The sequence below is a fragment of the Thermobia domestica genome, chromosome 1 (assembly GCF_964235325.1).
Source record: "Thermobia domestica chromosome 1, izTheDome1.hap1.1, whole genome shotgun sequence".
NCBI classification, from domain to species: domain Eukaryota; kingdom Metazoa; phylum Arthropoda; class Insecta; order Zygentoma; family Lepismatidae; genus Thermobia; species Thermobia domestica.
Window position 1 is genome coordinate 153373572 of NC_137454.1, and position 26109 is coordinate 153399680.

The 26109-nt window shown below is 33.7% G+C and overlaps 3 protein-coding genes across 5 annotated transcripts in view; 2 read left to right on the plus strand and 1 right to left on the minus strand.

Annotated features, from left to right (window-relative positions):
- LOC145690065 (DNA polymerase lambda-like) overlaps nucleotides 1-8247 on the minus strand; it is a 48123-nt gene extending 39876 nt beyond the window's left edge. The window contains exons 1-2 of one of the 3 annotated variants that reach the window (XM_081764592.1): nucleotides 8113-8247; nucleotides 4345-4889 (exon numbers count right to left, since the gene is read on the minus strand). In XM_081764592.1, coding sequence (XP_081620718.1) covers nucleotides 4345-4842 — 498 coding nt within the window. In that variant the 5' untranslated portion in view covers nucleotides 4843-4889; nucleotides 8113-8247. Of the gene's footprint in view, nucleotides 1-4344; nucleotides 4890-7592; nucleotides 7777-7832; nucleotides 7967-8112 lie in introns of those variants that run through there. The other 2 variants (XM_081764583.1, XM_081764584.1) reach the window with 2 other exon arrangements.
- l(2)k14505 (ATP synthase mitochondrial F1 complex assembly factor 2 homolog l(2)k14505) lies at nucleotides 8123-9075 on the plus strand. The gene has a single exon (XM_081764605.1). It carries the CDS (start codon nucleotides 8123-8125, stop codon nucleotides 8936-8938), a length of 816 nt encoding a protein of 271 aa, XP_081620731.1. The 3' UTR covers nucleotides 8939-9075.
- A 9160-nt stretch (nucleotides 9076-18235) lies between these two features.
- LOC145666667 (uncharacterized) lies at nucleotides 18236-26109 on the plus strand. Its single transcript, XM_081734143.1, has 5 exons — nucleotides 18236-18437; nucleotides 20159-20302; nucleotides 22006-22122; nucleotides 24951-25058; nucleotides 26002-26109. The coding sequence occupies exons 1-5, from the start codon at nucleotides 18320-18322 to the stop codon at nucleotides 26046-26048; spliced, it is 534 nt and encodes a 177-aa protein (XP_081590269.1). The 5' UTR covers nucleotides 18236-18319; the 3' UTR covers nucleotides 26049-26109.

Sequence of the window (26109 nt, forward strand, 5' to 3'; positions counted from 1 at the left end):
CCTCATGTGGTAAATTCAAAACAATTTCAATTTAAGACAAATACATGTAAAACTTTCTGTAATTAAATATATATAGGGGAAATTAAACATTTAATAGGGAAATCTGTTATCAAAGTGTCCAAAAAGTAGATAGAAGACTATCAAGCGAGAAATATTGTGAAACTTTATAAAATTCTCCAAATTAGAATTAACATTTACTGGAAAACATTCGTTATGCACCAGTGAGCATGTAGTGAGCACAGGGGAAATTATTACGAAACTGTTTGCAAACAAAAATTAGAGACACTAATGCAAGTGCGAGAACGGCTTTTTTTTTTTTTTTTTTTTTTTTTGGTATCGTCATGAGTTTTACACATATGTTACAATTTGATTTTTTCCCACATAAAAAATAAATAAAATAACCACAGTAATAAAAATTACAACCGCACTTCCATGGGGTTCGAACCCAATACCTTCGGCATACAGACTAGTTGCTTTAACTAACTGAGCTACTTGTTTTCTTACGTGAACTGCACCTGTTCTACGGTAAAGACGATTTTTCATTACGATTGTGCTAAGAATTCGTCTTTTTCCATAGGTAATTTCCACTATTTGCTCTATCTATACGTTAATACTTAGCATAGATTCATATATTTGGAGTTCGCTGATAATGCACGAAATAAGACATATTAGAAATATTTCGTTAAAAGTTTCGTTTGTAGATCTAATCTACGCTTCTCTCAATGGCATAGATGTCGCTGCTTCGTGTTGAACTGCAGAATTCCCTCGCGTTCTTGAAAATTTCCCACTTTAGCAGAGTTGGTAATTCTCGAGATTTCTGTCGATTTAATGTTTTTTGCTTCTAATTTATTTATTTTAAGCTAATATCTAACACAAATGTTAAAAACGGGTTTGTTATTAACCTGTCCTGCTGGGGAAACCTTCCGAAATTTCGAACATATAAAGAAAATGGAGATATTTTCAAAAAACTTCAGAATAAAGAGACGCGTCATTTATTTTGCTCATGGTAGTACTAGTGATCTTTTTCCAGTTATTGCAGTATTTCCAAACTCAACTTTTCTCTCTTCTGTTGTGGCAACATTGTTAAACTTACCCTTCTAAACCTGGAGTTAACTTAAACAGCTCTTGCTTGTATTTAATTTAATGTGTATAAATGGTTAGCACCTCACTCCCAGTGTGAGCAAAAAACGTTTCAATTTGACACATGTTTAACGTTATTTCTCGAGAAGTTTGCAACACTGAAAACTGCGAGTGCCATCTGCCATCTCTATTATCTTTGTTTTCATTACTGCTTCCAATTGTGAAATCAAATTTAAGTCATTCCATTAAAAAAAAAAACTTTATATTGGGTTGGCAACACTGGTAATGTTAGCCAAAACATGGGTAGGTGTTCCCCTTTCTACAGTTGCTCCATGAAAGATTCGCTTCACTTCTTGTTTTGGTTTCTTCGTTATCACAGTTAGACATTATGAAAGGTGCACTCTGTATATATTTGGTGTGACATTTAATAACATCTTAACTCACCGCTCCTTATCTATTTCTAATTTTCTCTTTATACTTCACACTCTTCCATAATCCTTTCGAAGTATAAAAGTGAGAAATAGGGAATGTGAAGTTAAAAATGGAATTAAAACAGAAAAATCACATGTAAACACCAACAGAATTTGTTTGTGCACCAGCATTTTATCTGTAGGGTCAACCTTCAACCAGAACCTTCTCGCTGTGTTGCTTTTAATGACGCCGTCATACGTCGATTCTATTTTATTAATCTAGCTGCTCTTCGATCCAGTATCTTATACCCAGTATTTTTCCCTCACATTGTTAATGCTTAATACTGTGGTTCTCTTGTAAACTTGAAATGGGTAGTGTATAATTACTATCTACAGCAAAAAAACCTGCCGATGTAGTCTGTTATAGTCACAAATTAGATTAATCACAAAATAACAGTTTCTCATTATACGCAGCCACTTCCTCTATCTGAGTTTTGTATAAAATTTTAAGTAAGAACTGCGTAGGATGCTTATTTACGAGAAAACTGGCTGAATGCAAATTCTTTGCACGAGGGAAAAATTTGAAAGATGTATATGAATTCACTTAATCCATGAGACTGCGTATGGTGTAAAACGTGACCCACGTGTTTATATATATAAATCAAACGCTGCACTCTGTTAATAATCGCAGCTCTTACTAAGCCTCAGGAGAAAAGATAACACAGAGAAATATGTTTCTCTGTATTATCTCTTTCCGTGATCTTCTCTCGCTTCCGTGTGATTTCTTCTTCCTGTCCTGTTCTATCGTTGAAAATAGGATGTTTGGTTTTCCTTGTTAAGTTTGTTCGTTTCCTTGCTGACATTGTGTGATTTATGTTGACAGTCTATGTTAGAAATAATGGGAAAAAAAATTTATAACACGTAACAATAAAAACGTGTAATATTTAAATGTGATAATGAATCCATTGTTGGGGCATGAAATATTATGTTTCTGGCATAAATATTGAACACCGCTACTCCCTCTACTACATGCATTTCATTCAAAGTGATATAACAGAAACCCAGTTTCTTCGAGTAAATACTGACTATATTAAAAAATCCATTAATTGGTTAGACCGTTATGTAATAATAAACATTTCCTCCATTTTTCGGCCTTTATTGGATTTTACTTTAAAAAAATCAATCACAATAGGAAATATCCTACACGATCGATGAAACTCATTCAATCTTAATCAAAATACAGACAGTGACAGAGCTTAACAAGCTTACTATGGTCTCTAAGCTTTCAGTTTCTGAGGTATAGAATATTATATATTGCACACTATCTCATCCGATCTTTAGTAGTAAACCATGACAAGCTCAGTATGCACATGAAATATTATGGCCTGTAGATTATTATTGGTCGAGTAACTAACCATCAAACTTGGATTTGTACTTAGCGATCGATAAAACACATCCAATCCTGACCAAACTTAGCATGGTGCCAAGTAAACGCTGATCAGTTTAGTACGAGATATTATAGTATAGATATCTTCGGTTTCCTATTTACTGTCTATCGAAGTTTCGTCTGAACTCAATGAAATCAAGACGCGATTCATGGAACTCATCCGAACTTGACCAAAATCAGGATGGTGATAGAACTTCACAAGTTCAGTGCACATATGAAATATTATGGTGTCCAGGAATTCGGTTTCCAAGTCACTGCTCATTAAAGTCTGGGTTTGGACTAACAAACCTTTCAAGTGAATTGAGTGCAGTGTATATTTAGATTTGCTAAGAATCGATGGAGGATAATTTTTCCCGCTATGCCGAAACTTACTACTTATTAGTATACGTACAGTAAGGGACACTTTTGGATGGTACACTTTTGCCGTAAATTCCCATATAAGTGTACCATCCAGAAGTGTCCTTTACTGTACAAGAAGAGTGAGAAATTTCTTAGAAAAATGCGTATATCGTGGGAAACTAGACGAAAAGCGGAGAAGGACACAGTAGAGTTGTGAGTACAGAATTTTGCAGGACACTTTTTACCACAGAAATGCTTTGCTACTTGCCATTTCTTTTTTGGAAGGGATAAAGAAAGGCACAAATATATAAAGTAATTTTCCATGATATCTTTAAATATAAGTTTGCCTTAGTATTATAGCGGTACAAACGCTTACATTTCCTTTAACTAATTAACTGCACTAGCTGTTAAGAATTCGATGCTACACTCGATCCAAATAAAAAAATAAAAAATAAATACATACATACATCAATAAGTAGTCAAAAATAAAATAAATAAATAACAACAGTAATTAGAAAATCCGTGCCCTATTATGTTTCTTAGAACTTATATTCATGTTTAACTACATTATTTTATAAACATTAAAAACTATTATTTTTGATCGGACATCTTAATAAATCTTCTGAAAATCGGACTATAAAACTTCCAGATAGAGACTTCCGATTGAAATTTTGAACACAATGTTACTGACGATATAGTATTAGTAAGAATAGGGAATCTATACGCTTCTTTTTTCTGGTCATTGTTAAACTAATTAGATATTTCACTCTACCTATACATTTACGTATTTATAATTATCAAAATATATCGAAAGTTTAAAATTAAATTTTAGTAGAATAAATTTCTAGTACTTCTCGAACAAAAGGATTCTTGACAAAAAGTAATCAATATTGTCACCACATTCCTCAGCGTTGAGTACTTCGCTATCTAAAGCTATGAAGTAAATTTTATATTGACCTGAGGATATATTTCTCAAGTGAAATATAATCTTTTAAAAACAATGACTACTTTAAAGAAATTATCCTAACTGCGTTACCCCCAAATTGAAGAAAAAAAGTGCTGCAATACCTCAATTTCACTCCTTTTAAGCTTTTTTGGCGGAGACTTTTCTACTACATATTGTCCTTTCGGTACACTTTCATTCTCACCCCCACTATCACAATTACGTTCATCATCCGACAACTTTTCACGTTCAAATGCAACAGCAGTTTGCTTGGATGACCCTGTCTTCACAGGAGATCCAGTATATTTATAAACAGGCACAGGCACTCGCTTCTTCAGTTCATGATTATCAATTGCACAAAGGGTGTTTTCCTTCAGGCACTGACTTAGCCAATGTAATCTCACTATTTTCACGTGTTCTGCCAATTTGTCTGCCTTTACAAGATCAAAACATTTGTCACTGTCTAACTTATCGTCAACGACAACATGCGTCAAGTTTCGATCAGTGGGACTGAATTTCTCAATATAGTGGCCTCCATTGTTCTTGATTTGATTCTGGAATACAGCTAATCGCTTTTTGCCTAATCCAACTGGTAAAACATGTATATGAAGACCACTGAACATTCTTCTTTCTTAAATACTCAAATTCATCTTGCTAAATATACATATATCTGAAACAGAAAGAAAAAAATATACAATATCATATTGTAGGCAATGATTTTTGCAAAATACAAAAAAAATCTCACTGCTATTGGGGAATCGAGTATTGATCCTTTGTTTTACACATAAATGTTCTATCACTTGACCAACCAAGCTTTACGATCAGTTATCTCAGTCTTGTAGTTCTCCCTCTGACCCTAATTAACCAAATAATTTCTTAGCAATCCATTTCTCTTGGATAGTTTGAATGGGTATATTTCTCTGTAAATGTGCAATAGATATAAAACTTTCAAATCTCACAATAAATGCGGCAACAAATGAGATAGCTATGTTTTCAACAATGGAAATAATTTATACGTCTCTAGTAAGTTGAAGCTTTTGCTTTTTTTTTTTTTTTTTTCCTGTTCCAATGTCATTTACCGCATCCGTCTGATCTGGCGGGAAGTTCAAGCTACATTTTTCTTTAAGTTACACGGACTAGCTTGCAGCTTCAGAATTGATCCTATAATTCGTAACACTAATACACTGTTTAATTATATTTATATCTAATGCTGGTCATTCTACATATTACAGGGTTACCTAGACAGGGATGTACACAGAGATAGGTTCTGGAGGTCCAGAATCCTCTTCCTCTCTGAAATCCCGAATTGTCTGTACATTGAGTCTAATTTTCAGTTTACAAATTTTCATAAAATTTATTCTTATATTCAATTGGAGCCTCCCAAAAGCTTTGAACCCCTACCAAAATACAATCATGCGTATGTACCTGTACCTATCATGATATTGTTGAACACAAACTTCAATTCAATGTTAATTTAATACTAATTAAATGTTAGACATCGTGTGTGTATTTGCTATGAAACATGAAGAATTCTTGGTAACCATGTTACTAGACGATAGTGGTAACCTGCTGTACACTTACTGTTTGTGAGATTAATGTCTTTTGCTTGTTTTCAAGGTATAGCTCACCTCGACCTCTATACTTAGGGTAGGACCGCCAGTTTTTTTCACCTATCCTGAATTACGTAGAAGTACACTGACGAAAGTCTAACCTGTTATGCAAAGGTTCGCCCATAAAGAAGCCATTAATCACAGTATACAAAGTCAAATGTCTGAAATCAGCGTACTAACTCATGCCACGCACTCATGGAAGTGTTCGAAAGTTTAGGGATCTACATATTTGACAAAATTATGATAGTAATGTGTTAGGTTATTTTGGAACACAAATATGCAAGCAACAAAAACATATCGGGATATTACCCACGACGTCCTTAGTAACGTACAAATACATAACCCAACCTGTAAAATAACTGTCTTTATGTCACATACAATGTTTTGCGCTATTCTCGTCCATGTGTATACCCACTGTCGGCGAGCCGCTGGATAACTACGGATGCACCGTAGTGCGACCCCTCTGCTGCGCTCCTATGCAGACCCGTCTCCTGTTCTGACAAAGTTAGATAGCATTCGTGCTTTTTAATGAGTTGGTTAGTTTCTTTTGCTCAAAGTTCTGAAGCAGATTGATTATATGGATCCACATATTTAAAATTTACAGAGGAAATATGTAACAAAATTTTAATAGAGTAGTGTGTACAGAATAATATTATGGTGTGTTCGTACCTGTGAGAAGCGTATATACGTGAAAATACACTAAGAAAAGTCGAAATTGGTATGCACTTATTTGCCCGTCAGATATGTAGTGAGGAATGGACAATTTCTAAAATTTACATGATAAATTAGTATAATATTGTAATAAACCAGTATTTGAATAATCGAACTACGTTCTGTTGTTAAGTGTGACATGAATTTATACGTAGAAAAACAGAAATTAAAATGTAACATGTTGCATACATTCTCCTTCGTGTAGCCATTGAGAACAATGTATAAAACAAAGGGAGGTGATTCAGGGTATACGAAGGGGAAGAGTTATGAAGCGGAACCATTGTAGTGCTGGTGAAATTCTTACAAATTCCTGAAGTTATTACAAATCGTCAGGACGAAAGAGTGATGAGATGTGCAGAATAGTAGAATGTAAGTTTATTTTCAGATTTGTAAGTGACACTGTAAATGAAGCGACTTGGTCCCTCTCTGTAGCAAAGTTTAATTTTAATTCACATACTATTAACGAGCGAGCGAGCGAGTGAAGGCTGGTTAGAGCCTCCCAGGGCACGTTGTTATCTGTCTTTATTACAGGGTTAAATGGGAAGGGGAGCCTGTGGTCAAGAGCCTTGCCATGTTTGTATCGTGAAAGCAGATGTTTTCTACAATCCTCGTTTACGCGTTAACCCACCATCGCTGACATAAATGCTCCCTACGAACGCAACCCATGCTTGCCCCTGCTTTGACTCAGTTCGATAGTATCTGAGTTTTTAGTGCTCACCTAACACAGGTTGGTTTGTAGTTCTACCACAACTTGAACCAAGCAAGTGCACACATCAAAAATGGTTACTGAAGGAACAAAAAGTGCTGAGATATGTATCCGTATATTTAATCTGCACGATAGTTCTTGTAAACCTGGTACACTGAAACCCTCCTAAACTTAATCTGCATAGAGGAAACCAAATCTGCATCCCAAAAATGATTGTTTAAGACGCAGAGAGTCGATTTACTGAAAATAGAAGTATATATGCAATTATTTGTATTTTATTCTGCCGTCTGCAGACATTTATTCCTCATAAACATGCCTTTTCGTAAAGGGTACCGATGAATTTTACCTGTAAATTTTGCAACATATAGTTTGCAAAATTAGCTGTAATAATTATTTTTTAATTCTGCCGCCTGCAGCATTTGTTCCTAGTAAACATGTCTTTCCGTAAAGACTATCGATGAATTTTAACTGTAAATTTCGCTACATATGGCCTAGGATACCTAAACTTGACCAGCACCAACCGCAAATGTATACTGTTAACTGTTTACAATAGTTAAAATAACTGTACTATTAAATATTCCCATACCTGGAGGCTGGTGTATAGTGCTACTCTTTTGTTTTTCGGTGTCTTGCACACTGCACTTGCACTTGCATTAATTTTACCGTAATGATCGTCATTAGAAATTTTGATTACGACCGTATTGCATTTAGCCTCTTCTGAATTATATATTCATGATAAAAAATAAATAAAAACACAATTTAAACATTAACACTTATATTTGTTTCGGTTGTAATATGGAACGTTTAGAAATTATTTTATAATTTTAGATTCAACACTGAAAACAAAAACGTACCGCATCGCGTACCATAAATATAATGGCTTGTAGTTCGATTTTTGCAAGTGCTGTTCGTAGGATTTTTGTTCGAAGATCTCTAAATGTTGTTTCCACTCGAAGATATGCAGTTCCAAGAAAAAGATTTTATCGTAAAACCGGTATTCTACAGCATGATGGTAGTTTTGAGGTGACCCTTGATCAAAGAAAGTTGAAAACACCGCTTGGCAATGTGTTTCAAGTACCAAATGAACCACTTGCACTTGCTGTTGCAGCTGAGTGGGATGCACAGGAGAAGAATATACAGGCAAACTACATGTATCTTACATCCTTGTGTAATGTAGCAATAGACAACCCAAATAATATTACTAAATATGATTTAGTTCATTATGTGTTGAATTTCTTGGATACAGACACTATTTTATTCAAATCAGCTGATGGTGATGAACTAAGTGATCTGCAAAAACAAGAATGGGATCCTATAGTGAACTGGTTTTGTAAGAATTTCCAAGTTGAAATTAAGCCATCGGAGACAATAACCGGACCAGTAATAGATCCTAAGACAAAAGATGTATTGAAACGTCATTTACTTGCGTATAACTTTTGGGCAGTGCAAGGAATTAGCTTCGGAGTGGAGTCATTAAAATCATTAATTTTGACTCTTGCCGCAGTAGAAAGACAGATTAGCATTGAAAAGTGTGTTTTGTTATCTCGTCTGGAAACAGAATTTCAAACAGGACGTTGGGGAAGAGTGGAGTGGGCCCATGATCTCGACCAACAAGAAACACAAGCGCGATTAGCAGCAGCTGTACTGTTTGTTCATCTCAACAGCAATTCTTCTATTGTACAAACTAAATGAAAATAAGAAAAAAAATGTAGTTTCGTCTTCATTTATAACTTTCATAAACTGGTTGTTAATCAAAAACAGACTTAACGTTAAATAAAAGTAGGCGTACATAATTGAAGTTTACAATAAATTCTATATTTAGAAAGGGATTAACGAATGTTTCGACTTTTATTTCATACATCTCTGAAATAGTAAATAAGTAGTAAAAGAACATTTATGAAAAAGGCACTTTGTAACTCACGGAAAGTATTAGTCAAAATTGAGATGTATACGTTATATGCGCCATTTTTCTTCATCCACATCAAAACGTAGGATTGATGTACAGGTATTTTGCGACAAATGATGTTGTATGTTTACTGACTAAGCATAGTCTGTTTAGGCCACTATAGGCCGTTACATTAGTGGCCACTAAATAGCACGAATGCCATCTAACAAAGTCAGGACAGGAGCACAGCAGGGGGGAACCAAGTGATAGCGAGAGAGTGCGTCCGTAGGGGGCAGCCGCATCAGCGACGGGGGTATATACAAAAACAAAGGTAGTGGAAGGACACACACAACAATAGTTTCACTATCACAAAAAAAATTCATTATAATATGGTGTGCACTGACAGCAATTACATATATTCACTCTCTCATTCCTTCACAAAAAGTGTTTCACATCGTATTTTGCCTATAAATTTTCTATTTGGTAGAAACGTCTGCTCAAGTGAACCCGATTTTTATGTACATATCTTAATATCTTACTAGATGTTTATTTTTTAAATATTTTTAAGAGCGGGGCGGAAGGGTTAAAACACAGAACTCCACTTTTGCGTACGCCACTGCTCGTCCAAGTGCGAAAAACGCGCACCAGCCGTTCTTGAATCTTCAGTGCAAGATCGTATTGCATCTAATCTGGACCAAAGGATGGATTTTGCAGAGGTGTGTCCATACGGAGCAGGCGCGTAAGCGAAGGTGGACCTAAGGAAGTTCATTCCGTGATTTTGTAGTATCACTTGACTCTTCTTATGGTTGAAAGTAGTGTCATTATTCGTGTCTGTGTAAGGGTACGAACTAGTGCGGACAGTTTATAGTGAGCCGGAAAATGGAGGATATAAAATGGGGAAACTGAAAAATGAATAATATAAATATGTGAATGTATAATGTAATTTCATAAGTCTCAGTTACATATATTAGTTTATTTCATAAGTGCATAGTTTTTATTATTATTATTATTATTATTATTATTAACATTTTCCAAACATAACGTATTAGAAATACATATGGCACTGGCCAAAGCATAAAACCTAAAAAGGTTCGCATACATCTTATACATCCTTGGTGCTGAAGAGAGGCGTAAACTCCAATCAAGCAATCTACCAAAATATAACTATGTAAGTACAAATCTGTACTCGGATCACAATAAAAACGAATGCACAGTTCAAAATCACCTGGAAGTTTGTGTTGAGACGGGCAGCTCTCACAGAGTTAAGGTCACCGAAAGATGCTCCAATTATACTCGTCCTGGCGGTAGTTATATAATTGAGGGGGGAGTTCTACAGGAATGGGCAACATTATTCAGTGTTACTGCCTTGTGCCACATGTTCAGAAGTATTGTCAACCGATATTGGAGGAGCATAGGGACGCCTAAGCAATTTAATCACAACGAAGCAACGCGGCAACACGTGCTTTTCCAATTGTTTATTATTTATTTATTTATTTATTTATTTATTTATTTATTCGAGCACTATACGTTATTGACATGTAGATTGGGGAGGCTTGAGTTTGCCTTGACATTTACCTCAACTTATTGTCAGCTCGCATTTAGGAACATAGCACTCATTTCAACTGGGTTTCTTATTATGTGACTTTGATTAAAGAGCGTTTCCTAATTGGGTGGGGAGTTGAGAATTTGTCAATGGGTTTTGAAATGCTTATCGTAATAAAGGCAGGAGATTCAAATATTTTCCATAAATTATTCTCCCCTACGAAGAAGGGACATATTAGCTAGTGAACAACTAAAATATAGTAATCAGATCATATATATTACAAACAATGGGCCGCGGTGACTGAATAAGAGCGAACATCTGTAGTGTGTGGTATCCAGGTTTAATCACAGTCCGCGCTCTGCTATTATTATCCGTCTAATAATCGCCGTCTTCCTTAGCTTTGATGAATAAACGTCGGACGTTAAACTCAATTAATAAAGATTACACATAATATTTAACATTAGAATTATTTCTTTGAGTAGCGTAATTTCTATTTTATTTTAGCAATAACTTCGTTAGCACAAGTTCTACTAACTTCTGGCTAATTTTTCAAACATTTTTTTTAGTCGTACTTTATTCTACCCATTTTAATGTCTTGATTGGAATTATAAAATTGGATCACCAACCGTGGTGTTATACCTAAAAAAAAAAAAAATCAAAAGACTTGATAAAACGTATTTAGACGATTATTTAACTTTCCTACTCCATAATTAATACGATGTTTTCAATGTAATGAGTGTTAAGGGGAAATTTCCCTTAAGTCATCGTAGTATTCCGTTAAAATATAGTAAACTCAAGTTTTACTGTATTTTTACATGATTAGACAATATTTATAAAAAATAAAGAGAAGGTTCAGTGTTGAAAATTATTATTGAAAATTAAAATTAGCGAGAAAAAATTGATCACTAAACTGGGGGAGATCCATATTACAGAAAAAAATCTAATCTCTGAACTGACGGAAATCAAACTAACAAAATCTGATTACTAAATTGGCAGAGATCCAATTAATAGAAAAAATGTGATCGCTGACTAAGAGGATATCCAAATAATAGAAAAATATAACCGCTGAACTGGTGGAGATCAAATAACAAACAAAATAGTGATCGGTGAACTGGCGAAGATCCAAATAATCCTGAAGTGATGAAGATCCAGACTCCGATTTTTACTTGCCAGCTGTGAAATAGGAATTCGATTCCCAATCTGTCAGGCATTATTATTATTATTATTATAACATTGTTGGAAAACCATACGTACTTGTATTAAGCGGAAATAAAAATATAAAATTAATTTCAAACTTGACCTACGGTAATTATTTTATTTCCATGAAATTTCTTCCGTAATAATTAAAAAAAAAAAAAAAAAAAAAAAAAACAGAATTTAAGTAAATCTTAAGTATAATGAATATAGCAGTCATCTTTAATTTCAAACACTGAATTGGCATCCTTCTTCGGCGTGTGAATAAATCTTTTAAGAGACGATGGTTTTTTAATATCTTAAAGAATAATCAGGTTTAAATATAATTTACAGTTAGTAGAATGAAGAATCACAATTATTATAATTATTTTTTTAAATTTATATCTTACACTCACTGTTATTAAATGTCTCGATGCCATACTGTCCAACACACGAGGAGGTATCAAAATGTTCGTGCAATCATCTAGAAGGTACGTACTACAAACTCTCCAGGACATGCATTTTATAGATAGACCCTCGTATGTTAATCATACAAATTCTGGACAACTTTTTTTTTTTTTTTTTTTTTTTTTTTTTCAGGTAAATCACTGAAGGTGCGATGATTGACAAGCTTGAAGCACGGAGCGTTGTGAAGTTCCTCCATCTTCAGGGGAAATCAACAAAGTAGATCCACGAAGAGATTGAAGAAGTTTATGGATGAAAGCCCATCCTATGAGATGGTATCAAAGTGGAAGTGGTAATTCCAAAAAACGACACATGACTCCGCGGACGCCTTTATATCTGGAAGACAGGAGAATACCCATTGAAAGTGTTATGTTTACAATAGGTAGAGTTATGGGTCTGCCTGGAATATCATTCACAACCAGCTACATCTTCATAAAGTGTCAGCACGGTGGGTGCCATGACTGTTCACCCCTTTCTAGAAGAGAAATCGCGAGGACGCTGCAAGAGAAACGCTGCATCGCTGTGAGGAGAATGGTGAGGATTTTTTCGGCAAATTAGTGATAATGGATGAAAGTTGTGTTTATCTTTATTCCAGGAACAAAGGAAATGAGCAAACAATAGAAACGCCCCTCCTCCCATCCCTAAAAAAGGCATGAATGCAGAAGTCTACTACCAAGATGATGCTTTCCGTAACTATTACTAGTACCTATTATTACCATCTCCTGACTAAGTTACGAGAGGAACTGAAGAAGAATCGTCATGGATTGGTCACAAAAGGGGGTGTTGTTGTTGACAGACAATGCACCAACTCACTCCATCCATGCATCCGTGATGAAGGCAGTGGAATTAGAAAATGAAATATTGCCACATTTCCATAATTACCGGACCTAGTACCAAGTGACTTCTTTCTCTTTCCAGAAGTGAGGCGTCCACTCAGAGGACGCCATTTCTGAGGTTGAACCGTGGTTTCAAAGCGAAATTGCCGACTTTTACAAAACGGGATATGGAAAGTGAAGAACCGCTGACAAAAATATGTTGCTAGGCACGGTAACTACGTAGAGAAGGACTAATACCATCATGGTATCAGAGTTCTCCAAAGGGGATTTCTTCTAGGTGATTGTACCAACTTTTTGATATTCCCTCGTATATAAAGGACAATTTGGTTAGAATCCTAAAGTAAGAATATAAAACGAATTACTTACTGGTAAAAAATATAATCACAACATCAAAAAGGTACATTGTGAGCACTGTCACTGAACTTCATCAGATAATAGAGGAAGAAGCACAGAGAAGGAAAAAACAAGAACAGATAAAAAAGAAATCCTGGTTTTTCATTCCATTTTCGCATATTGATAAGCTTTTAAGGCTTTGAAAACGTGTTCCATTAATGCATATAGGGGAGGCCGGGGTTATAAGAGAGACGGCGCAAAAAAATACCCTAAATATCAAATCAAAATTATATATATATATAAAAAAATAGTGGCAACGTCAGTACCTTTACTTTCCTATCCCACTTACACTTGTGGACCAATATGAGTTTTTATATTGTTGTCATGCTATGAAAAAATACCTTCACTTTGAACTTACCACAGAAGTTCATGACTGTTTTAAAATAAAATTTTATTGTGAAAAGTGAGTTACAAATGTGGAAATGACTGCTATGTAACTTTGTGACTAAGATTATGAAGACTGATGTGAAATTTTGAAAAATGCTGAAACTGCATTTCAGGTCAATTGAGGGCATGTCTCTTATTACCCCTTTTAGAAATTTTGAAAGGGCAATAAGAGACAGTAGTCTCTTATTACCCCAGTTCAACTTTATGTTTATTTACCACATGTGATGAGTATAACCTGCTATTTTTATATATAGAAAGTAAATAGAAACTTCCTACTCTAGCAATTCAGTCAGAGTCTGAGCATAGATAGTGACAGTGGAGAATATGCTTTGGATCAACTAATTTCATCATCAACTGGTGAAAGTTTGCCAGGAGAAATTGATCCAATCAGAGCAGAATCTTGCTTAGCAATGTATTACGCCGTGTACTATGATCTTGAAATGAAATGAGTTTTACGTCCCACGCTTATGCCGGTTAGACTAAAGGAGACGGTGATTATGAGAGATGAGTGAAATGGTGGAATGAAGAAAGTGGGAGGAAACGGGAGAACCCCGAGAAAACCCACGAGCACGGTGTTTGTCCACCACAAAGTTCACTTGACGGGGGCTGGGATCGAACCAGGGACCCCAAGCACCAGAGGTGAACGCTCTACCACTGAGCCACCGCACCCCCCATTACTATGATCTTGACTGGTATATTGGGAGAGTTATTGCTTTCCCAGATGAAGGACCGTGCAAGGTTAAGTTTTTGAAAAAAGAACTAGTGGTTTCAATCAGCCTGCCTATGATGACATTATGACCCCTCTTCTTTTGGTAGGCGTAGGTGTTTGTAGGGCTATTGTTAATATTTGTTAAACCCATGCCTATATGCCAACAGTTCCTTTTGGCCTATACATTTTTTCTGTTTGTTTAAGTGGTCCAGCCTAAGATAATTAATAAGGCCTACGTGCTACAATTATGTTACACCAAAGTTTAAATTACATTTATGAGGTTTTTAAACGTTAACTTGGAGTTTACATAGGCTAGCATAACATTTCCAAACTCTTTGGTACATTTTTCATATGATCGTTCGACTGTACATCGTAAAAAGTTTAATATTCATCTTACATATTTTTCGAAAATGTGGTTTTACATAGGCTACATTTTACATAAAATTTGGTCAACAATAGCTTTACAACATTTTTCAATGTTCTCTTCTTGTATTATTACAATTTAATAGCTTTTTCAATTCACTTAAGTTAGCTAACACTGTTTTTCAAATGCAGTGTTTTTTCTTCATTGAGAATGTAGGCACTTTTTAAGTTCATTTTCGACATTCTCCAGAAAATTTTCTTGTCAGTATTCTTTCTTATTTCGTAGGTGAGTTTTATCCATGATGTATCTAGATTTCGTAAAACGCAACTATACTTTGTTTCAATGGTTTCTGATACTTAATACTCAGGCAAATAAATTTTTGGAACGAACTATTGAATTTCGTTTTTTAAATCTTGATATTTCGGGAACATATGCACATATTTCAGATCTGAAAAAAGTAAATTGTTCAGAATTTTCTGCAGGTTTTTTCTTAAACCACTACTCATTTTCTGTTCTAAGTATATGAGTACTGAGAGCCCTGTCTCTTATTACCCCTTAGGGGTAATAAGAGCCAATGACTTTAACAAAATTTTTCGTGATTTTTTTTATGTGTGTGTGTGAAAAAGCAACTGGAAAAATGTGTTAATACATCAGCCGGTTTCATTTTTTTTTAGTACAATCACACATATTTTTTTCTAGTTCCTCAAGCAATCATAGCAAGTGCAATATTTTTTTGTCTTATTACCCCGGTCTCCCCTATCGTGTGATCCTTGCTAAAATCAGTAAATCCAGAAGGACAATTGTGATTATTCTTCTTTTTACATATCACAACATTGTAGAAATTTGTCATTAGTTACAACCGTGGTTTCGTCATCATAATGGTTATAAAGTCTTTCTTTAATTTCTAATTTAATGTTTGCGAAATATAAGCAATTGAATAGTTCTGAATGCCATTAGGTGTTTGAAATGAGAGCCACAAAACAAACATTGTCGAATGTTCCAAACCCAAGTTTAATCATCATATCCCATAAGTGAATCTACCAGCCCAATATAGATGATTGAAATCTGGAGATTTCACCGTGACATCGAATACAAGTGACGTCGATTATAGAACAACATTTATTATTTTGGACAAGTTTATCCTTTTTTATTAATTTTATATTGATCGGTTAATGAAAGCTATTCTAGGGTCTTTATCGAATTTTTTAAAATGCTATTTCGGAAGTAATGCGATTCGGTTACAATTGATATCTTCTTCCAACACGCTGTAGATTGCTCAAGTCCCAACGTCCAGTCTTAGTCAAGACAGAATTTTCATAAGGAAGAAGATGGCATGGTCAACATAAATTTAAAAATAAATAAATAAATAAAATAAAATAAAAAAAGGAGAAAAGGAAAACTTACAACTACGTAATGCATTATAATTTTGTCGTGTCAGGTGACGAATAAGGCAGTAAAAGAGTAGATCTACATTAGGAAACTATTACCAATAGTATCTTAGTAAATCCACAGTAATGCGATTACACTCGTCAATACAGCCTTTAACAATCTGAGCAGCAGTTGTACACATCGCAAATCATACAAAAAGGTGAAACCACAGGAAGACTCTAGCAGAAACAGTACCTACAGAAAGAGAATCACCAAATCAAATATCCACTGTTCGCGGCTAGCATTCATTATCGACTCAAACAACTTTAGTACTAGTATCATCTTATACTTCAGTTTAAAATCTGGTTTTCCCAAATGCATACTGAGATTAATGCCATAACAGACGACTTTCCAAAACATTTCTCACGTTTTATTAATTGCTTGCGGTGTGAATAACTTCACAACTGTATATGAAACTTTATTAGTAAATAAGACATTCGTATATTTCTGAATCCAAGATAAACTCCATATTTTTAACAGAGGATTATAAATAGAAAATACATCTATAGTACATACTGGGCATATTTTCAGAACTTATTATAAAACTATATTAAAAATTAAATGAAATACAGGCCTCGTTAGTCTTTCTCACTGAAAGAATACATTGAATCTGCGAAAGCTAAAGGTTAAAGCGGTAGGCAAAAAGATGGTGAAGTTAGAACAAAGGAAGTTAGTGATTCTGTTCAATATAATTCCATAATTTGAAAAGGACGTTGTGAGAAAATATTTGGTGTAAAAGCAAGTGTGGTTCGTTTCACTAAGCCATACGATCTAAAAGCAGTAGAAAGATAAAAGCCGAGATGGGACTTATTCTTGGGACCCTTGAGTCCATATCAAATCTTTCTCCACTTGTGCTCTGATACCTGTTGACACACAGATAGACAGAGTCCTTGCATAAGATTCCTTCTACTTAGCGCATAGTTTATTTTGGAAATCTAAAGTAGACGCTCAACAGAATAAATGGAGTAAGTTACAGAACAGAATTTCATATGTGTCCTTCACCATATATCACATAAGACCGAGACGTCAAAATGGGCAGGCCCGAAAAATATATGAGTATAATTGTTGTATAGTCTTCATATTGCTATAGTTAATTAAAATGAAGAAGTAATATTTCCCAAATCAAAATTTTATTCAAATATAAGTATATGTAAAACATTACAAATAAAAGCCTGTCACGCGTATTATAGTACCCTAAAACAGATATGACTTCTTAGAGGGTACATTTAGTTATTTCACGTTATGTTAACTGTAACACGGTTCTATTAAATTTATAGCATCATTCTGCAATTAATATTAAAATTAGGTTATTTTATTACTAAGTAATAAATTTTATTATTTTTGATATTTTTACCTATATTACACAAATATTTAGTGGGTCAACTTTAAAGTATGTGTCTTTTTAATGACTCAGAAATATTGTACAGTGGCAGATAATAGCTTTTGCGTTAAACAAAGCGACTGGAAAAATAAATATAAAATTTGAGGATTTATCACCTGTATGTGATATTTAGTATAATGTTCAAATTAAGTAAACATTTTTTTTTTATTATTTGAGGAATTCACTACATAATTAGAAAGCCGGCTAGAAGAAATTCAGGTTGACCAATATGAAGTTGTGAGGGTAATATAAAGCAGTATTCGGAGGAAATGTTAATTCTGATTGGATTGGTTTGGCACAGGATAAGAACAAATGGCGGTATTTTGTTTCAGCGGCGATGACTATTCAAATCTTAATCTATAGAGTTGTAGTTACTATTCTTTTGTTTGCGTTTACAATATTTTCAAATATCCATTTACACAACGTATCTACCTGTGACTATTGAAGAGCAAAAGTGTTCTATTTTCGTTGTCCAATAAATTACATCGTGTAAGAAATATCTGTTAACAATGATTATTTCAAGAATAGCAAATAATGTGATAGTATCTATAGCATCTTCATTTGCAGTATATATACTGCGCTATTTATCCTTTTTGAATATGATGAAGCGAAAGCATCGCCAAAGAGGTATTAACCAATGGACAAAATAGCATTATTTTAGTTTTGGAAGTCATGTATATGTCTTACTATCGAGTTTTTTTCTCAGTATTAAAAGAAAGGGAAGGTTCTACTAACTAACGCATCAAATAATTATATAAATCTGATAACGTTTTCGACAACTGCTGTTGCCTTCATCTGACGAAAACCATCTTAAAGAGTTTAGAAAGTGTGACGTCTTCCTTCTACATTTTTATTGTAAATTTGTTGGAGCCTATCTTATAAATCTTTCTGTAATATACGAAGTTCTGTTTCCACAATATCATTGTGAATTCAGAAACAACTAGAAATTGAAATTGTGTACAAGCTTCATTCTCTACAGGAATATTTATGATATACAGTATTATTTACGAAGTTACGATGGATAGAAATAAATTAAAGTGTAGCAGGTCGTGAATTTCTAAATTCGAATATTGTTTGTTTGATTAAAATGAAGACAACAACAGTTGTCGAAACCGTTATCAGATTTACGTAATTATTTCAAATATTAACGTGAGTAAAAATTTTCCTTTATTTTAACGTTACAATATGCATCATTTGTACGTTTTGACGTCCCTCAATATGATTAAATTGTGTCTCACATCTGTGAAACTGTTACTAACTGATTAAACATCAGTTGAATTTCAACTACCGGTATGTGTCTATTCAGAAATACTAATTGAGGCTCATACGTGTAATGTTTGGTGTAATGTTTCAAAATATTACAGATTGATAAGCGCTAATTCTTTTTCGCAAGAGAACATGCGTAGTGTAACAGTACAAAATGTTAATAGGTCAAAGTCTCTGTGAGTAGGAATAAAAGTGGTATAAATTGTTGTAAATATAAACTTGAAATATTACCTATTTTTGCTAGAGAACCTTTCACCAAGGATGGCTTAAACATACTAAAGAGTTACATTTCAGATTCTGTCTTCTAACATTCTCTTTTAACATTTTCAAAGACTACCGAGAACCAACAGTCATATTTTTCATAGTGACACCTTGTAGAATTTTACTCCATTAAAATCTGTCTATATTACTTTTTGTCATTGTAGAATAATTTGTTCAGTTTTTAAAGTGTTTGTCAACTTTCACCGAAGTTCTATCTGTCCATTGATATTCGGCCTGTGTAGTGCTACTAATTTCGTTCGCGTCGCATCTTGTGCTAAAACTATAAGATATGGAGTATTGAAACATAGTATGAAGAGAAAATCTTAGCAAGTTTAGCTATAAATGTTACATGTGCTTGATATGCTCTCCTTTAGTCACGGCACACATCTACAGTAGTACCAACTCCATCCACACACGTTGGAGCATATCCTGGCCAACCCTACTCACGGCCACTCTGATTTGATGTTGCAGATCATCAAGATTAGCTAACAAGAGCTCGCAGAACTTTCCGCTCTGTCCGCTATGGTATACCAAGCTCTGCCTGCCTTTACAGTCCATTTGGTGGGATTTCGTACATGAACATATTGATTTCTAGGTGCACCTAGCGACGCCTAGCCTACTAAGGACTCTGATGATATTTAAAACGAAACTTGGTGATTTTTTCTTTTCATGCTGTAGATTTCAACACTCTACGCCTTAAACTTTTAGGACAAGGTGCGAACGAAATCAGGGAGATGATTTGTACTAACCTTGTATTGTTGCAGATAACTGCTTTTATATTACATGACAAATGTAACATTATTCTTTCCTGTGATTTTCAGCCAAAGCTTATTGCCCTCCTCCTCCATCATCATCGTCGTCATCATCTGATTCACTTACAGATGATTCTCTGATAGCAACAAAGATTTCTCGAGTAAAGCAATTGTTGACTCTTATTATGAGTGAGACACACAACATTTACGCAGGTAAAAACGGTTAATTACTGTTAGAGTACAATAAAGAAAATGCATATGAATTGAGAATTAGTTCCTTCCAGATGTACTAAAACAACTATTTTTAGAATAAATTATTTGCATAAGTATGGGACGTCTTAATAGAACGACTTTGTTTGTTGACGTGTATCAGAGCAAAAGCGGTAGTTTTAGAAAACTGCAAGAGAAATTAGGAGCATTGGAGGATAAAGGGTTTAGAATTAGTAAAACCACTGAAAGAGAAAGAAGCAGTAATGTTCTATTAAATTTATGGCATGTTTCTCCTGCTTTAGTTAAACTGGGTTATTTAATTAATAAATAATAAATTATATGATATGGTTACGTACAATTTAAATTAAGGATAACTTAAATTGAGGGTACACATTTCAATGGAAAAGTATCATAACCGGAAAAAAAGGTTTAATACTACTGACTTACATAATAAATATTTTATTCACTTACATGAATGAAATATGGCAATCGCAGAAGGATAGACGAAAAAAAAAAAAAAAAAAAAAAAAGACTGCAGTAAATTATTTGCATTTATTATTAAGGAGTACGATGACAAAATATGCAGAAACGACACAACAATAGCAGAAGTTATAGAAATTTGAATAACTGAATTACAAAAGAAGACAGGAAAATGATTGCTTATTACTATCGGAAAAAATGAAAGGGAATAAAATTAGTAAAGATATATCATGAAAACTTTATTTAAACTATTATTATAAATCATCAGCTATACGAAAAGTCATCTAGAAGGAATTGAATATAAGAAACAAAAGGCACCATAAGACCTAAACTATGTGAAAAGCCATCTCGAAAGAAAAAACGCTATATATAAGAAACAAAACAACACAAAATTAGTGTTCGTAACTTGGAATACATAGGAAGTGAGCCACTTCTAATAACTCCTATTTAACAATTTTATTTCACTGATGACGTAGTAAATAGAATTAACAGTACTGCTACATCAAATCGCCCATATACGCAAACTACCTAAAAAAAATTATGGAACTAGAATATATCTGAAACCACAATCAATTAATACTGTAGATTAATCAATAGAACCACTATTATTATTATTAGTAATAATAATAATAATAATTCTGATTGTGCCACAGATTTATGACGTAGACGTTCGGAAGCTACTAAATTAAGAAATACAATAGTGCAGTTCTTATCGAGTAAAAGTGACTGGTAATTCTTCGCTTTCTATGGGCTATATAAACTCAGGGAGTTAGTATCTCAAATAGTGTAAATACAATTTGAACAAGGCAGTTCTTATTACTAATCTGAGTTATAGTTTAGTTATATTAAGAGTTTGCTTTATTTTAAGTTATACATAGTTCCAAAGCTAGAATGGCCCCGTTTTAGCCTAATATACACATTGCGTGTAAAATAGCAGAGGAGCTGGTCGAACTCAGCACTTTATGAACTAGAAACGTTGGATTTAAAGACGTTAATATACAGTGAAAGCTTTTCATTACCTAATCGTAATAACATTTCTACAGGTGGTATGCTTCACAGGCTGTCTTATAGTTTGTAATATAAAAGGATGATATGAAGTTTTGCTTCCCATAAGCGTAATGATATATATTAGCTAAGAACAGTACTGTAACCGAAATTGTACATCTAAACAAACTGAGATATTTTCTAATTCATTTTAATTTTGTGTACGTATTGCTTATCTGCAGGAGACAATAGAGTTAAAAACAGAAACAAAAACAAAAAGTCTTGGAAAAGCTCTAAATTTTTGAAAACTCTTTTTGGTAAATCAGATAAAAGCAGCAACATCGTTACTCATGAAGAAGGTAAGGTATTATTTTTCTTTTACATTTTCTTTAGTTGAAATTTGATGTTACGTTCAGGAATTAGTGAATTTGGCATTTTTTTCGAGGTTTTAATAATTTCACTGGCTGTAGTATCTGTTCTTCGTATACCAACAAAATCAGACTAATCGAAAAACGTATGATAAACATGTCGCTCCAACTTGGAGAAAAATATTGACACGAATTGGTAAGTTCCAGAACTATCCCCAACCCAAAGTGCCGTGCCTTATACTAACAGTTAAGAAGAAACATGTAATAACAGTTAAATTCTCCCCTTCTCTCACCCATTCAGGGAGGAATTTTCGAAATTCATACAAGTTAAAGAGTTGTTCATGTTCTGCATATATAGAAAAGCTCGCATGTACCAAAGTTTGTAGATTTTCTGTCTAACCGTTAAGAAAAGGCGTGTAGTCCATTTCTTTTCCCTTACCACTTACAGTTCCGAAATTCGTGAAGTAAATTATATATTTTTCCGCATGTTGCGTATCAAACAGCTTCATCTTCTTACAATTTTTTTTCAAGTTTTACGTCCCACGGTTATGCCGACTAGGCAAAAAGAGATGGTCAAACAGTTTCATATATCAAATGTTCTACTTGTACAGCAATAGTTCAAAATTTCCTCACCTTCTCTTTGCGTTTTCCATCGATACTCTCTTTCAGATGAAATTTTGAAAGCGTCTAAAATGAAGTTCCACTTTTCCCCTCCTTTCTTCCTTATGTAAGTTTCCTTGAGTAGAGTATATTTACTCATGTATATTTCGGCACTTCACTGTTTCATTTCACTAAGTAATAGCTTTAGTTTGGAAGAGCGAAGATGCAGTAATATGATTATTAGGATGTTATCAAAAAGAGTAACAACTTTACCCAGTATCTTATGTTACAAGTTAGACGAAAGCGAATCATGTAAAAATTAGCTTTTCACACATATGCATCGTGTTATCCAATTCCCATATTCCAAATTTCGTGCCCAATCATCCTGCTGTGCAATGAAAATAATTGCAACGAAATTCGCCGCCTATCTTGTGTCTCAACATCAATAATATTGCAACTGAAGTTACCAATATAATGTTAATATTGTCGAATTAATTCACGAATAAATAAATCTCTTATTTTTCACACAATTTATTAGACTCTTTATCACATTCCTGAAATGCTTCCTTGATGATAAATAGCTTACAATCATCCTGAAATTCCAGAGTCCATTGCTGAAAATGCCGTTGAAATCGGTCCTATAGTTTGTGAACCATTGGCGGTCAAACATAGGTATAGTTTTACGTACCTCATCTAGGTAATGGGGATACTAGCTATATTAATTAAGTAGAAAGACAGGTCAGAAATCATTAGCAATCTAATACTTGACTAATACATTTCCATCATATTGTTGATAAAATCATTTAATGTGAACAAACTGTACTGTGTTGGGCTGCTATTGCCACGGTAAAAATATTCGAAAAGGCCACGAAAAATCAAAGTGTACTAGAAAATTATCCTCTCCTGTTGGTGTAGATAGCAACAAGTGTGTCTAAGAACATCACAGTGTTCTATATCCGAGCTCCTTTGTTAACAAGGGAGTACCTCAGGGATCTATTTTAGATCCATTGTTGTGTTCCGTGTATACTGCTGACCTCATAACTGTAATTAAATACTCCTCTGCCCATTGTTACGCAGATGACACACCGCCACATCCGCCATTTATTAGCGCCACACAGCATTATGCAAATAGTTGAGCTTCTAAATTATTTGTATCTCACTTGTGTAATGATAACGATCTAATTATTAACCCATCTATATCTTTATATAGTATCCAGGAACTCCACAATAATTGAACAAAAGAATAAAATTTGTGGATTCATACCTTTTCCATTCTACTCATGTGAAAACTTTTGGGTAGCTGTTAGATGAGAAACTAAACTGGAATAAGCATATTTCTAATCAGTGTGATAAAGCAGTTACTCTATTACGCCACCTTTACAAAATTAAAGGTTACTTAACCTCTTCTCTAAAACTGTACCTAACAAATGTACTTATTCTACCTTTGTTTGACTACTGTGATGCAGTATATAGACAACGTCTTTCGTCTTACAAATCTAGAACTATACAAAAAATTCATAACTCATGCATTGGTTTGTTTTTAATCTAAAAAGAAAAGAACACATTTTATCCACGTTGAACACCAATAATATTCTGACAATGTCAAGACAGAAGTGCCTGCGTTATTGCTGTTTTGTTTATAAAATCTTGAGAATGAAATGTCCTCAATACTTGCATCGTAAGCTCACACATAGATTAGATATTCATTGTTATGTAACTCGTAATAGTAAAAAAAATGACATACTAAGGCATAGACCACACAAATAGAGGAATGTTTCTGTATTTCAAGGCCAAGAACATGGAATGCATTGCCTAACATAAACACAAGCAGTCATTTAACGAATTTAAAAACGCTTTAAAAGTTGACTTATTCAATAATCAGTGATTATTCTCTAGCACTCACGATTCGTAACAATTTGGTGTGACATTACACATATTTTTTTCTTTTATCTTTGTATTGAATATTGTATTTCACATACTTGATCTATCATAGATTTAGGTTACTTTTAATTATATATATAAAACAAGTCTAATTTCATTAAATGAAATTTTCAGAAGTACGAACAGAGTGAGCTCTATCTGCTTCTAAGAAATATATTTCATGGCTTTTCAAATATTGCATATAGTTTATAATTTTATATCTTATATATATATATATATATATATCTTTTCACTTCTAAATGTGTGCTATACGCAAGTTAATTTGTATTATTTCATAGAAGCTTCGGTCCAAAGACCAGACAGAAATATTCTTCAAGAAGCTTGTGCTTCCGAAAATGAAGTCGTATCAGCAATTGCTAGTCTTTTGATAGACATTCAAAAATTTGGTAAGTTTACTTATTACTATTACTGAGTTGATTTTGAGTTTAACGTCCCGTTCAGCAGCGAGGCTATATGAGACGTGGACCTACTGATTAACGTGGAATCCGAACCACATGATTATTACTATTACTGTCACGTTCTAGCATCGCCTATGCCAAACTAAACTTAAGAACATTTTTTTAATTTAACGATTTTATATATATATATATATATATATATATATATATATATATATATATATATATATATATATATATATATATTTTGGAAAATTGCAATAGTTATTTTTATGCTTTATCTATTAGATACCTTAAATAATGATAACAATAAAGTTGTGTTACATATCTCGTTGCAATTTATTTCCATTGTAAAGGGGAGAGGGCTGATTGCTTCGCTCCAACGTCATGTGAGCTTATGACGGACTTCGTAGGTTTTCTCAGAGTTCTCTCATTTCCTCTCACATTCTCATTCCACAAATTACTCCATAATCATTCACTTTCATCAATCATCTGTCTCCTTTACCCTAAGAGGTATAACCATAGGTCGCTGAATTAAACATTTCATTTCATTTCATCTTTTACCATCATACTTTTCTTAAGGGTCTTCATTAACGGGATTTTTTAAAATTAATATATTTTTCTGAGCTCCCTCGTGACTAAAAGATTCTGTCTTTCACGCGAGAGAACCGAATTCGATATTATTATTATTTCCATGTCAAGAAAACTTATTAATTCAAATTAATCAATTTATTCTGAAGTTAATGACAAAATAAACTCTTGCTTTCGACTCTACAATATCAATAAAATACAACTGATTTTCATAAATCTGTTGGATCGCTCTATTAGCAAATATAATTTTAATATACCATAGAAGCTGGAAGATCTAAATGATTTTTGCATCCAATATTTAATATATGGCTTTATTAACACAATATTATTCTCATTCCAGAGAAAGGCATAGATGCGATCCGTGATTCATTAAGAACTGTGGATTAATTTTGAGATTGTGTGTTTCTGTCCAGTTTCGAAAGCTTGTTCCAACTGCCATCACTTTTGA